The 15,872-nt window shown below is 40.5% G+C and overlaps 1 protein-coding gene across 1 annotated transcript in view; it reads right to left on the minus strand.

Annotated features, from left to right (window-relative positions):
- Positions 1-4,597, minus strand: part of CHRM4 (cholinergic receptor muscarinic 4) — a 49,286-nt gene extending 44,689 nt beyond the window's left edge. Inside the window, exon 1 of the mRNA XM_087720250.1 lies at positions 4,428-4,597. Coding sequence (XP_087576376.1) covers positions 4,428-4,470 — 43 coding nt within the window. The 5' untranslated portion in view covers positions 4,471-4,597. The remainder of the gene's footprint in view (positions 1-4,427) is intronic.
- Between the last annotated feature and the right edge of the window lie 11,275 nt (positions 4,598-15,872).

The following is a 15,872-nucleotide window of genomic DNA, read 5'->3' on the forward strand; positions in this document are numbered from 1 at the left end:
GAAGAAGCAGTTGAACATGAGCTTCACCCCATCTTTGTTTTTCTTTGCCTTTTCTTATGAAAATAGTAGATCCCATTCTATTAGTGGCATGAGGTGTGCCGCCTCTTTTATTCTATTTGATTCTACCTAGAATTAAGACACAACATTTGTCAAAAGATCTGTACCTTGTAATTTGTTGTCTGGCACATGGAGCCCTTTATAGAATATGGGTCGCTTTGCCAAACTGAAACTAAAATTTGCTTTCTTTATCAGTAGGACTTGCTGTTATTAGGAGCTTTCGACTAAACCGAGAATTTATATTTGCCACTTGTTTAGAGAGGGGGCTATGTAATATTCAAATAATTTAGACCAGATTAGTAAATATAGATTATGAAATATAGGACTGTAGCTTTATGTGTAGCACTGGGAATATGAGCTTCTCAATAACTGTCCCTAGTTATAAGTCCCAGATATATTTAGGAACATCATGGCAATTAAATTAGTATATAGCCAACATGAGACATACAATAGATTTGGTCTGTTTGTGCCATATCCATTAGCTAGGATTACTTTACAAGTAACCAAACAGAACTGATTAACATAACATTTTTGGTTGTAGCTGAAAACCAACATGTTAATTTTGATCAGATTTGCATTTGATAAATCAAGCATATACAGTATATGCATGTGTGTTTGTGCATTCTGACTTCATAATCACGTTTGTCATGAACATGTCATGAGTTTCAAAAGATTTCAGTTTTAACCTTATGAATCAATTCATGAAAGCTTATGCAACCCAATTTCAAATGTAGCAACCTGAAAAATGAAAGTTATTTGACACATCTCCAAATCCAGGTTATTTTTGGCAAATTAAGGTTCCATTTATCTTTAATTAGCCCAACTGCACATAAATATCTTTTAAATCAACATCACATGGACAATTATTTTTGCACATGGCATTTGTGTAATAAGAACGTATATATATTTGTATGTGTGTGTGTGATTTTAGCACAAATATGTGTGGGATGGGAAGTGACACCAGATGTTTTTACTTTTATACGTAATCTAACTAACTTTTTCAGGTCTAACTTAATTAGGACTACTACTTCCACCAGCCCACTTTATAAAGATCACCTTTCCCCAACTAGATGCCCTGTAGCTGTTTTTGAAGTTTGTTTTAAAAATTTATAGCCATTATTCTTGGCCAAAATAACAACTATAATAATAGGCTTCCTATCATGCAATTTCAACAAGAAAAGTGGTCTTCAAAGCAGCTAACAATAAATAACTCTCTTGGCTACCTTGGCTATTCATTGGACATACCATCTGTGAATGATGTAATCTAATGCATCTTGGGAGGTACAAAATTGAGTAAAACTGATGCACCTTTACTAGCATCAATAGACTTATGTGGATAGATGATTGGAGACACTTCTAATATATCAACATTTCTTTGGCTGAGAAAAGTAGAAATAAGGTGGCTACTAAGATGGCAAGATATCAAGAGGCATTTATTGTTGTGTCACCTTTATAAGGGGAAGCCATACAAAAGTATGAACGAAACAATTGTTCAGATATGTTCATAACAATGGGAAGATTGCTATCCAGGGCTATTTTCAGTCATTTTATATCCTTCAGTAGGAAAGGAGTAGTGGCTTCTGGACAATGCCATAGTTATTAAAATAAATATACAAATAAATGGATATAGTTCAAGGATGGGTCATCAGAGAAAAGAAATTTGTATCTAGATACCCTGGAAGTTAAGACTGGCAAAAATAAAAGAATGCATCTGTGAAGAGTGGAAATCATTCACATTTTGCAATTTCTAGACTACAGTCTTGTATCTATTTACTTGTGAGTAAGCTTAATGGAATGCAACAGTACTGAATTTTATTGAAAGAAATATACACCAAAATGTATTTAAAATATTACAATTTATATCCTATTCTGGTGAGTTTGTAGAGCCAGCCTTTTAGTTTTGAAATGCAAGATACTAGAGGATACTATTAGCTCCCCCCTTCCAAATAGCCAAATATCCTTGTACCAAAAGTGCTTTTTAATAACTTATCAATTACTTTGCCTCTGATTCTTAAATTAGTGCACTGTGATATAGATCATGAGTTCCTCCTCAGCCAACCTTCCCTACCATAAATACTTCAATAGGTATAACTATGCATACAAATATGCTTGTGGGTGCAAGCACACCCACATGCTCCCCCCCTTCTTGCCATCAAAACTATGATGCTTGCAGTAAAATACAATATGTCATGTTGCAGCTCATTATTTGCCCTTAGTCTGAAATAGCTTTGCAAATATCCATATTCTGAAACCTTTGGCTCTCTCATCTCTCCCCTTGTGTAGTTAAATCCACAAGGCTAATGTTATGATGCTTCTCTATTGCCGAAAATTATATCTGAGTCCCTCCTGGAGAAGGGCGGCATACAAATAAACCAAATACCAAATACAATATCTGAAATACCATGGAGCAGAAAGTGTGAAAGTGTGCTCTTAAAATGATAAAAACAAGTAAATGTAATCTCTATATGGGTTTGTAGTCACATTACTAATAAAAAATAGAAGTTCATTTTAAAATAAAGTCACATTGTTAATATTTAAAAGTGATTAAGTAATAAGATCAATGACTGTAAGTATCCAGACTTCCATGTGATCTATATAGTAGTGAATTCCATATATGTATTACTCATTAATGCTAATATAACAATCAGATACACATCTGGTTTTTTTTAAGTTGGTCATAGGGAGAAAAGCTCCCTATCCCTAAATGTCCACAGTGGAGTAGAAATGAAAAAAGCTACTTAAACAAGCTAAGTAATTATTCCATTGAGTCAAAATAAATTCCTTTTTATTTCATAGACACATCCAAGCCATTTTCTTGGCAACAGTATTCAAATATTTGGGGGATTTTTTTAAAAAAATTACCAATTTAAATGTTAACCTAGTGGTATTTCCTAGTGGTCTCTCATTAAAGCACTGACTACCGTAAGTCTGATCTTGCTTAGCTTTTTGAGATCTACCACGGTTGTCAATTTTTTCTTACTTACGGCACTGGTTTATTCAAAATGATAATCCGTATTTACATAATCTTGGATCTGAAATTGGCAACTCAGTCACGGGACCCAGCATTAAACTCTCTAATTTGGTGGTAGATAAGTTGTCAGAAATGTATTGTCTAATAAGAGATTTTTGCAAATTATTTTCTCCCTTTCCCATGGATTTGGAGAAATAAGGGGGAGGGAGAATCAAGAAAGAGGGAGATAAGTACAAGGAGCCCGTGATTGCAGGGAGGGAGAGTTGATCCCTATAATTATTTCAAACTCAAGCCAACCAGGGGTACAATACTTTCTTTCAAATATGGGATGGTGGGGAGGGGGAGGGGGATAAGTTGTCATTGTCCAAACATTAAACAAATTATGCAGAGATAATATCTCTCATTGCAGATCAAACCATTCTATTACTTTATAGGATTAAGTTCTGACCATGAAGAATGCAAATGATGTTTATCCAAACTAAGCTGTCAGGTGTCCGTCCCCTTGTTTCGGATTGCAGTATCTGCTCCGGGGCCAACCCCAAAATCAAAGCAAAGAGCCAGTCTATCCTACCCCTCTCCTGCTCTTACAGGTTACTTCCCACTCACCCACTCCAACCCTACACTTCGGTTGAGCAAAGGGAAATCTGGTGCCAACTCGCAATTATCCTTGTTCCCTATTCCGCTCATTCCAAGATCTGTTGCTGCTATTGTGAGTTATTAGCCTTCATCCGCTTTATTTAGATTCACATCCCAACCCTCTCTGAGTGGTGCCCAAAGCCACGCCAACCGGGGAGGCATAAGAGTTGTCATTCAGCACCTCTGGAGGTCACCAGATGTGGGAAAACATGCCACTTTCTGTTTGCCTCACGGGCGCTTGAAGATCAGAAAGAAAGAACAAAGCGGAGAAAGGGAAGGGAAGAAGGCAGCAGAGGCAACGGACCTAGGAAAGTTAAAAGAAAGGAGTACAGCTTTCCCTTCTCTCTGAAACGCCCCCCACACAAACATTTCCTTCTGATTGCCCCCCCCCAAAAAAACCCGCGTAATTGTTTGCCTTTTGGAGGTCATCGCCTCTAAGCCACGCGACACCTGCTGGCCCCCTTGATCTTCGGGTTCTCTTATGCCAGGGCCCCGAATAGCTTTGTTCCTCCGTCTTGGAGCAGAAGTCACTCTTGGATCCCCTTCGAGGCTCCCGAGGTTCCTACCGCTCAAAGAAGCAGGAGGGCAGCCGACGTTGGAGTCGCGCAGCTTCCTCTCTTCCTGCCCGCCCAGGGTTACCTCGAGGTCCGCGGGCGGGCTTGAGTGAACGGTAACCCCGTGGCCCCTTAGGAAAGAAGGCTGGCGCGGCCGTCGGGTCCCTTCAGGCGAGGCGAGGCGCTCGCTTTCCCGGGCTAAAACTTACCAGCCATCCCCCAGCACTTCTCCGTGGCGTTCTCAAAGCCCATTTTCCTGCGCTTGGATTAAGCGAGCGGCGGTCAGTGGAGAAAGAGGTCCCCTCGCCCTCCGGGCTCTGCTTCCTGGGATTTGCCTCGGAGCATCTCGTTGCCTTCCACCTTCGTCTTCTCGGAGCCCCACCACCACCTCCACCACACCCCTCCCCCAGGAGTTAGGAGCCGCCGGCTGGTCAAGAAGAAGGGAAGCTCCCGCGCGCAGCTCTCTCCCTGCCTCGCGCCGCCGCCGCCGCCTGCGGTTTCCCAGATGTGCTTCCCGCTCCCACTAAGAAGCTCGCGCGCGCCCTTTTCTCCTCAGCGCGAGAAAACCAGGGAGGCAGCCCAGACAACATGATGTAATGGCACCTCACCCAATCATTAGGGCGCCGCGAGGGCTACTTTCTGGCTCCTCGAGTAGCCAAAATGGGCCCCCCGGGAGCAAGTCGGGAAGAAAGCGGGGGGGGGACAGCAAGGGACCGGAAGGCTCCCCTTGGCTACCCGCAGCAAAGGGGTCTCCAACTAACGACGAGCGTACCAGCCAAGACCCGCGACACCCCCTCCCCTCCCACGCCTGCCCCTTTCCCTGGCAGGTGAGGGAAGCACCACTAGGCTGGTCCTGAGAGGGAAGAACCGAGGGTGCCGCTTAACCTTGTTTAAACACAGGCTAGGTTCAGGGAGGCAAAAAGCCCGTGTCCGGTGCGCCCTGGTCAGAGAATAAAGCTTAGCCTCTCTCAACTGGGCAGGCTGGGAATTCTCATGAATCCCGACACCCTTCGCTAAGTGAGGTGGAGGAAGGACGCGCGTCGTGGATAAGAAGGAATGTGTTGACCCGCCGACGGCTTTGAGCTCCTTGGTAGAGGGAGGGAAAGTCTCGAACCTTTCCAGGGGCCTCACGCGAGGCGTCCGAGCGCTTGCAACCCCGCTTAAGGCTGAAGAGCCCGACGGGAGTTTTTAGCACTGGACAGTTGCTCGCGAAGCGGGGCGGAATGCGCAAGCGCTCCCCGGCTCCGAAGACGTGAAGCTGCCAGGAGTCTTCTTGAACTGGGCTGAAAAACGGGCGCGGCTGTTGTTTTTCTACTCAGAGCGGGAGACTTTTGAGGGAGCAGTGCAAAAGCTCCGGGTCTCGGGTCAGATCTCGTCTTGGCCAGGTTTCAGAAGGGGACCTGAGACCCGGTCCGCTCTGGTCTATAATATGGGGCCATTGTATTTCAAGTTTTCGAAAGATGATTGCAACGGGAGAAATATGGGAAGTATCCGAAGAATCCGTAAAGCACTCTATACAGAAGGGATTAGATCTCTTTGAGAACAAGGTCAATACACGAGGATCCATGGCTAGCAAATCTGTGGATTCACTACTAAAGCAATGAACTTGTGGGATCCCTCAGTCTTTAGCAGCAAAATGGCAAGATGAATCATTCTAGACTACAGCAACCCGACTAATATTGAAGTACCAATCATTGACTAGTTGTTTATTCATTCCCCAGGATTTGAAAAAGGAAAAACTACTTAGCATTTATCTAACTTTTTCAGGGTTGGATAATTGACTTATATGGTTGGTTTGAGCTTTGAGCTTGACAATTTGGTTACAAACGTTTCATCCCCATTCGAGGAGACATCTTCAGTGTGCTTGTCTTTAAAAACCTTTCTGAGTCCTGATCAGCTGTACATTGGTCTTTAAATACTGCCTTCGGGATTGTGATTTATGTTCTTTCATTCTAAGTGGTGGGTAGATTGGGTTGATATGTCTGTTTATTGATTGATTGGTGGAAAAGCAATGAACAGCCACAATGCAAACAAAGTTATAACTCGACAGGCTACAAGAAAACAGACCACATCACATGTAGCCAATCAAATCTACCTGAAACCAGAGCATACATCATCAGAAGACAGCCAAACAACAATCCCAGCATTCATTTACATCACACAGACGGTACTTAAAACCAAAGACTATGACTCGGCAACTACAGCCAGCCAATCACACAACCAGAAATCAGATCAGGACTCAAAAAGGTATTTAAAGGCCAGTGCTCCCCCAGACAAGCACAATCCAAAGCGCACTGAAGATGTCTCCTCGAACAGGGATGAAACCTTTGCAACCAAATCACCAAGCTCAACCAATAACATTGGTTGCTCAAACCAATAACATAACTATCAACCTGAACTACTAATATTCCAAGACATTTCAATTGACTTATATTTCCCTACCTGTGGAATGGGTTTTAGTTACTTCAAAAGTCAAGAAAGAAAAGAAAAAGACAGGTTTTTAAATGATTAACAAATTATGTTAGTATAGTACCTGCTTTTCCCAAAAATAAGATCTCCTCTGATAATAAGCTCAACCGGGCTTTTGAGCGCATGCGCTAAAATAAGCACTCCCGTGAAAATAAGCCCTCCCCCAAAATATTGCAACACAGCAGCAGTCATGAGGTGACCACTCTCGCCACCTCCTGCACCTCAAAAATAATAAGACCTCCCCAAAAATAAGGCCAAGCACTTATTTCGGAGGTCAAAAGAAAATATGACCCTATCTTATTTTTGGGGAAACATGGTAATGAACCATCTGCAAGGAAAGAAGCAAGCTAGGGGTGCACCAAGAACTTTGAGTTAGATATATTTTCTAGCACTCTACTTGAGTAATAACACTAGCTGTGTTGATCCAGGAAATCCACAGATAAATCATAATTAGAAGAGAAATTAGACAAAAAAATGTGCAAGCTTTTTTCATATGGTAACATGACTTGTTTCCTTTTTATTTATTATTATAATTTGTTTATTAAACTTTATGCTGCTCATCTCGATGGAGGTGACACTTGGCTGCTTACAGACATTCAACTAAAATACACTATAAAACATGAAACAATAAGGTATTGATTGTTTAAATTTAATTAAAATAAAATCAGGATGGAGACGGAGGGAGGGAACAAAGTGCACACAGGGAGATGGGGTGTTATTTACCCCATTAGCCACCTCAAAATTGCCACACCCACTTTGGAGTCCAAGGCTAGTTGGCACAGCCATGTCTTCAAAGCCTTTCAGAAGGCTGTAAGGGTGTTGAAGATCTCATCTCAAGGAAGCATGATGCTCCAGAGAGCAGGACCCACAGTAGAAAAGGCTCCTCTTCTGGACCCCGCCGGCCAAAATTCCTTGCAAAAAAGTGAATCCTTATTTTTAGAAAATGATCATTTCTGCCTTTTCTTTAATAATCCTGGAGTTTTTAAATTTGTCTTTTGTCTTTAGGGTGTTTAAGTGATCCAGGAAGAAAAGTCTATTATTACTTGGAAAATAATTGCAGTGTCTAGAGAGGTCATCCTCTACAAGATCTCCTAATGCTAAATGAAAACCTTCCAGTGTGCCCTGCCTTTTAGTAAAGAAAAGTGTCAGCTATCTTGGAGAGAAGTGTAAGAGTAAGTTTCTTCCAATGACACACAATTAATCATTTAAATAATGTGTTACATATTTACAGTATTGCTGGCAAAATCTGCCTTGATGGCAACTAGCTACATCAGTTTGTGGCTATTGAAAAAAGAAAATGGGGAAAGGGAATGGGGAAACAGATCTGATGTTGCTCCAAAGTGAAGTGTGATAAGGCCAAGCAAAATTAGAATGGAAGAAGATGAAAATCCATAACTTGCAAAAGACTGAATATAACTTTATTATAAATTATTCTAAGCTTTTCCCAACCTAATGCCCTGACGTATAATTCCCATAATTTATAGTGAGTATAGATACTGTTGCTATCCAGCACATGGAGACTTTTAGTAGACAGAGACATTCTTGTCCTTTACAGTGACACAGATTCAACATTTGACACACTGTCATATACATGGGTGAAATGAAAGGTTTTTCTCCTTAGGGTGGAGGCTGCTGTTTGTTTTTAAGCTCATTTGAGCAGGATAATAGTATATTTGAATGATCAGCTCTAGTCAATATTTTTTTTACAGTTACAAAACATTAAATATAAGAGTAATATTTTTTTTCAAGATATTTTAAAGTAATTTTACATTCATTTCATTTTATATAAGATAGGGAAGATTAAACCTTGTGTTTCAAACCCCCTCCAATATTGCAGGCAAATGCGGTGGGAAGCTTGTGAATTTGGAGACAGGGGTTGTGCACACAAGAAGGACCATAAGTCAGAAAGCACATTCAGTTAATTCTGGATGAGCCAGCTAGTCCAATAAAACCCAATCAGCAAACCTAGAATATAGTCTGGTTCCAGCTTTGCTTGTGCCAACCTAAAGGTTTTACCCATAACTGGATTACTGTCAGAACTTTCCCCCTTCTGTTTAGACAATCAAGCAGCTTGCTTGTTCTGCCACAGCTTTAGCTGGATTGCCTTCAAAATTCACTCTTCTACCTGGGCAGCCTAACAACTGATGCCGAAGTAGAGTGCCAAGAACATGGACTAATAAGTTGCACAATGAACTCTGGATCATTGGCAGGACTTGTTCCTGATTTGCCTAGACAAGCGAACACAAAGCCTGTGTCTGCTACAGTAGCAGTTATAAAAGAACAAGTCTTGACCTAAAACAATGTGGACAAAAAAGCCAAGTATCCTTCCCATTAAACATACATGTAATTTTATTTCTTATTTCCAAGGAAAAGGTTTATTTTAGGAAATTGCTAGGTTCTATTATTGTTTTATTTGATACATACACTAAATTTTAATTATTAAAAGTAAGTGGCACGTTTATTTCTGCCCAACACTTAATGAAGTAATTGGTTGCATTCTTATGGGGATCACCCAAATTCATTTATTGTTTTAGAAAATCATGACAGAGTTGGGAGCCTTGATACAGCCTGATAACGTAGCCTGAAATTGCTGGCATTTTTAAAAATATTCATGAAACATTTTCACAGTAAGAAGGCAAACCATTGTGAGCAAAGCACCTTTAGGCTTTAGGAAGCCGTTAGGTTTTGTTCTATTTTGTTTTTAATGTGAGATAGGAATGCACTGGGGAGAGAGAGAGAGAGAGCTAGAGAGAGAGAGAGAGAATGATAGAAATATATAGAGCAATTAATATTCGGGGTAGGGGAATGTTCCCACTTGCAATGGCCCTAAAACAATTGAGAACTATATGTTACATATAGACAAGTCTTATTTGAGTTTGTGTCAGCCTTAGCTAGCATGACTAAAAATGATAGATGATGGGTATTGCAGGCCAAGAATGCCTGCAGAGTCTCATGCTGCCTACTCCTGATTTAAAGCTGTGCTCTTACAGGCTGGGCTGTGACACCGTTCCTCCATAAAATTTCTGGTTATGGGCATGAGACTTGCTCTGTATTGCTGGAATGGAAAATAACACATAAACATGCACATGCACACACTAACTAGGAATCAAAGTTGTGACACTTAGGAAATTCTCCTAGGATGAAATATAATCCTTAGTAAATGCCTGAGTTAGGAGAAAATCCTTCCTAAGGATCTGTTTGGCTGAAACTGCAGAACCCCACCATGACAAGAGAACTTGATACAAATCATTTTGCTCTGGGATTAACGTTTCGTCCCAAATTTTATCATTTATTTCCCTCTGTGTATTTCTCTCTCATGCACATTCACACGCACACACATGCACAGACACAGAGGGGAGGGCTAGATTGTTTTTTTCTGCTCAGATTGTTCAAATACTTCTTCCAGTGCAACAGATCAGGGAGATCACTGATGCTATCATAAAAAAACAACAGTCATAATCCATAAAAGCGGCAGCTGCTCACATTTCAGAAGATGACACATTGATCTGAAACCTGGCAATTTTACCTGACATTCATCTTAAATATTGATGAGGAATTTTATTCTTCTTTTTAGCTTCCCCAATGTACTTTCAATGTGGGGGGAAAATGCCATTGGAATTTTTCTTACAAAAGAGAGAGGGACATTGAAACAATGTGTAGATGGTTTTCATGGAAGTCTCTGTGCAGAGGATCTAGTTTAGGAATTCAATATCTCCGTGGAAAAACTAGCACAGATTAGCACCCTGGTCAGAGAGAGCCGACTCAGAACAGAGGAAAACATACAGAGTGTCTTGAGCCCTTTGTGATATTTGGCTCAGATGTATACGTTTTCTTTTCATGCATTTCCCCTTTTTCCCAGGCTTTTAAGTTCTTGTGCAGTTTGCTTTATTGGCTGCCCTACTTGGGTGAAAAGCTAGGATATAAAGCAAGCATAATAACAGTTCAATTTAATGTCAGAGCAGGTCTAAGCTATGAAAGTAGGTAGTGAAAGTGCTAACATTTGGAAGTTCCCACAACAGAAGAAGAGACTTTAAAAAAACACCTGTTTGTGTTCTAAGGCAGTAATGATTAACCTTTTTGGTGCTGAGTGCCCAAAATATAATGCAAGCACCCCTGCGCCTGCACCCTTCCATCAGTCCCCTCAGACAATGTCCGTGCCCTGTGCATGCACCCTGCCCTCCTCACCCATTTTTGGCTTCCAGGTTGGTGCAGGAGGCCTTCCAGGCCCAAAATGGGGCATAGGGGGGTGCGTGCGGGACCTCTCTGTGCCATATTTTGAGCCTGTAAGACCTCCTGCCCCAACTTGGAAGCCAAATGGGGTATGGGGGCTGCATGTGCTCCCCTGCACTCTGTTTTGAGCCTGGAAGGCCTCCTGCACCAACCTGGAAGTCAAAATAGTCCATTGGTACAACAGGCATGGTACATAGTCAGGTTTTTAAAGCCTTGTGAAAAGCAAACAGGGTGGGAGTCATTCTAATCTCCTAGGGGGAAAATATTCCATAAGGCAGGGAAAAACTGTCTTCTAGTTCCCACCGGTCAACATTCTTTGGCTGATGGGATCTGCAGCATGGCAAATGTGTTGGATCAGATTGGATGGGTAGAAACTCTTGGAAAAATATGGTCCCTCAGACAACCTGGTCCCAAGCATATAGGGCAGTGATGGTGAACCTTTCTGGCACATAATGCCCAAACCAGAATGTGCGTGCATACATGTGCATGTATTCATGTTGGAGCACCAGAAATCTAAAGAACAACTGGCCAGTGCATGCATGGCTGTTTTTTGGGCATTTTTAGGGTGGTTTTTGGGGCCATTTCCAGGCTGTTTTGGGGGCATTTTCCAGCCATTTGGGGGCAATTTTTGGTGCCGTTTTCCAGTGCTCTAGCGCCCATGTAAACCAGCTGGCTGGCGCACATGCCCACAGAGAGGGCTCTGCATACGACCTCTGGCAGGTGTGCCATATGTTCACCATCACGGATACATGGCTTTAAAGCACATTCAACTGCACCCAGAAACACACTGGCAAAGAGTGCAACTCACAGAGTAATGATGTTACATGTGCCATGTAGCCAGCACCAATTATGAAATGTGGTTATTACTGTTTTCAAGGACAAATATAGTCTCCTCATTTAAAAAACGAAATAGGGCCTGCTGTAACAAAATGCTATTTTTCAACCATTTGTTAGCCTCTTAGCTACAGTATGTTCTTTTGGTTATTTAAAAAATAAATAAACTGATGGATCAAAATAAATAAAATGTCCTTCTTCATGACGTCTCTTACAGATATCCCAAACATTGGCATCAGAAAAATCTAAAAGTATTATTGTCTCCATTTAATGCAATTCAATAGCAGAGAAACACAAATGGGCAAAAGTTCTGTTAAACAAGAAAGGTACAAAAGAAAAAGAAAAAAGGAACAGTGCCTAACCAACTCCAGTTCTTTTTGGTGAAATGTGCATAGGCGAATGTCTTGGTTGATGGTTGCCTGTGGTCTTTCTTCCACTCGCCTGTCCTTTACGCCTTTCAAAACAAATCACCAGAGGCAGCTGCTGTTCCTGTTTTACTCCAGGAGTTTCCAAACAACAGGCAGGACTCTGGCAAGCCTCAGCCCCAGAATCTCTCTTGTGAGAAACTGAGCAGATTCTGTGGAATCCTATTATACTGAATTGTCAGTCTTTCAAGACCCCAGAGTGTAAAGATCAGTGAGGACTATGCTTGCTGTCTCAGCTGTTCTCTTCTTTGGACTTTTTTGCCCCGAAAGAAGAAGATATTTCTGAGTCACTGCCAAGATAATACCATATTGTAATTGAGGCCATTTTCACTCCTGTCACTTTGTCAGCACTGGAAGTTTCAAATGCATCATTCCGTCTCTGGGAAAGGTCAGGCACAGAATCTGCTTGCTACAGCTCCTTGTGTGTTGCTCTCCAGTGACTTGGGACAATCATCTATCTTCTTTGGACGCTGGGCAGACTACGGAAACATCTTTGTTGTTCTCACCACCAGCAAGTCACACGTACTGCTCAGCCTCAAGGAGGGAGACAGCGTCTTCTCTACAAGACAACAATACAGGAAACGGGGGTAGTGCATGGATCAAATGAAATGAGAAATCTTGGGTCTAGAATTTGTGTTATTGTATTATATATTTAATCCAATCTATCACATAATGGCAGCCTTCCTGAGCTACTAATTCCCCCTGATATTTTAATTTTAATTGGCATTTTTTTCTATCCTGTTTTTCTACACCCTGTTGTTACTTAGCCTTGTGTTTTCATGTTGTTTTTACTGGTTTTATTTTGTTTCATTTTGGAATTATACAGTAGTGTATTTATTGTATACTACTGCAAGATGTTACAAAATGATACAGTGGTAAAGAAATACTTCTAATAAATTAAATATTTATTTAAATTAAATACATTTTTGTTGTATTTAAGTACAATGACAATAAAGATTATACTTATACTTTATCCCCAATGATTGTACAAGTGAAGGGAACTAAGTTATCCCCCTGTTTTATCTTCCTTTCATATCCTTCATTGTAGCAATATTACAGCCATTATTTTCTGAAAGACAGAAAATACAGAAAGACAGAAAATGGGGAAGATTAAAATTAAGAGCATTGGAAATTGCCAGAGGGTAACTCAGAAACTGGGAGTCCGGATCAGGAGCTAATCCAGGGATCAGGAGCTGACAATTATGTCAAAATTAACATGTATCAGTGCATCTTGTAATTTAGATATTTCAAATAGGGTATTTTTATAGCTCTTATTATTCAAGTGGACTCCCAAACCTAAGAACACCACTTACCACAATATTTTTATTAACATCCTGCCTGTCTGCCCAAGTGATAGATACCCTGTAAGACATAGTTTCATAACTTGCTGGAAGAAGCAATCAACATGAATTGAAGGGTCTTTGGATTCAACTTCTAGTGACAGGTCTCCATAAGAAACACCTAATTTATCTCTTGTTCAGCTCCTTTGATACTACAAATCAATAGTAGTATCAAATAAATAAATAATAAATTTGAGTTTGTATGCAATAATACGGTACAATTCACAGAATATCTCTCAGCATTTTAGTGAGTCATCTCACAATAAAAGTCTTTGGGAAGAAAAGAACCACAAGAAGAACCACTTTGTCTCTATGGAGGAAGAGTGGGCCTTCTAGCTTTGTTGTCATGCACAGCTTAATGCTGTGCTAGCAATGCCAAAGAAAGCATCACTATTTAAGCTTCAATTATTGAAATGTATTCATCCTCATCTAGATATTTCTAACATAAATTGAACCACACATCTCTCCCCAAACCCTATGTTGGATGGAACAATAGAAGTTGTCTAAAATATATGAACTGCCTCAGGTTGAGGAAAAACTGTAAATATATTATAATTCTCCCATGAGTGATTACAGTGTCTCCGGTAGATGAGGTCAGCTCATCTGGCAGCAAAAACGAGGACAATGAAAACCATGTTCCTCGGTATCTAAGACTTCATTGCTTTGATACATAATTTAGAAGCCACTGAGGAGTTAGCCCAAATTATAGACACAACAAGCATATGTATACTACTGTAAGATGTTATAAAATGAAACCATGGTAAAGAAATACTTCTAATAAATTAAATAGTTTTTATCCCTAATGTACAAGTGATGGGAACTAAGCTATCCCCCTTTTTAATCTTCCTTTCACATCCTTCATATCCCAGAGAGTCAGACATTGGTCATTTCATCCTTCTCCAATTTGGTGCCCTCTAGGAATTTTGGATCCCATCGGGTATGGGGAGGAGAGTGTTAGTCTGTCTAGAATTGCAATATCAGTGACTCTTGTTAGTTGTGAAGTCATGTCCGACCCATCGCAACCCCATGGACAACATTCCTCCAGGCCTTTCTGTCCTCTACCATCCTCTGGAGTCCATTTAAGCGCATGCCTACTGCTTCGGTGACTCCATCCAGCCACCTCATTCTCTGCCGTCCCATTCTTTTTTTGCCCTCAATCTTTCCCAGTATTAGGCTCTTCTCCAGTGAGTCCTTCTTTCTCAATAGGTGGCCAAAATATTTGAGTTTCATCTTTAGGATCTGAAGTGACTCTACCAAGATCTTAATATACTATTATTTGCTACCTGAAATTATTTTGTATTAGAGATACCAGAGATTGAATCTGTAGAAAGAATGCCTTACCCTTAAAAATAAAATAAGTCTGTAGTGGACTATTTATTTTTATTACCAAACTCTTTTCTATCATGATTTATTATTTGCTAATCAGTTGATTCCTTTCCTGCCCATTCTTTCTGTCTCCGACATGAAAGCTAAAGAGGAATTATGAGACATTTTGTACCAAGACAGTTGGAGAAATGAGCCATATTACTCAGCTTACTCAGCTTCAAAGACAGTTTGATTTTACTGGAATTGTGTTAGGTTGATTGGATTCCTGTTTAAAGTCTTGGCTCCCTACAGATGGACATAAGACTATAATGAACAGCATGGATTTTTTTCCCTCTAGAGATGATCAGACACTAAGATAAAAACATGTAGTCAAACTGGATGGAAGAACATCAATTTTTACATGGTTAATTGTCATCCCAGTTCCATCCAGCCTCATTAGCAGAGGAATGTAAGTCTGTTCTGCAGGAGCAAATGTCTCAGCTAATGGGAACAGGAATAAACAGCTAGTCCTCTGCGCATCAATACATGCGATAAGCTTATAGGCATGTGTAGAAACACACATATACCTGCATTTTAATATGTTTATCCTTGGTTCGAATTGTTTTAGAAAATGCCATTGCAGAGAGTTTTCTCTCACACATATTCAGTATAGAAAAGTGCCCCCCTCACCCACCCTGCAATTGTCAAACATTGAGAAAGAGGAAGTAGGATACACCACTGAGTGGTCTTATAGAATGATCCATCTACTCTTTTATGCCCTGCAGCCTGTTTGTTTCAAACGGCTTGCAATTTCTTTTAGTTTATTAATCTACTGACTGTGTATAGATGTTTGTATAGCATTGATATATTGCAGACAGGAATTGTGATGTAAATGTCTTCCAATATTGGCTAAACAGATTTAATTACTTTACACTTTAATGTATATATATTTGTCTTTTAATAGAGGACCTGGTAAATCTAAAGTAAATTTGATGGTTTCCAAGTAGTTCTGCAGACAGACCTGGGTTCTTCATGGTCTCCTACTATTCCA

The sequence above is a fragment of the Thamnophis sirtalis genome, unplaced genomic scaffold (assembly GCF_051295495.1).
Source record: "Thamnophis sirtalis isolate CommonGarterSnake01/CBP01778 unplaced genomic scaffold, rThaSir2_p1.2 scaffold_1, whole genome shotgun sequence".
NCBI lineage: Eukaryota > Metazoa > Chordata > Lepidosauria > Squamata > Natricidae > Thamnophis > Thamnophis sirtalis.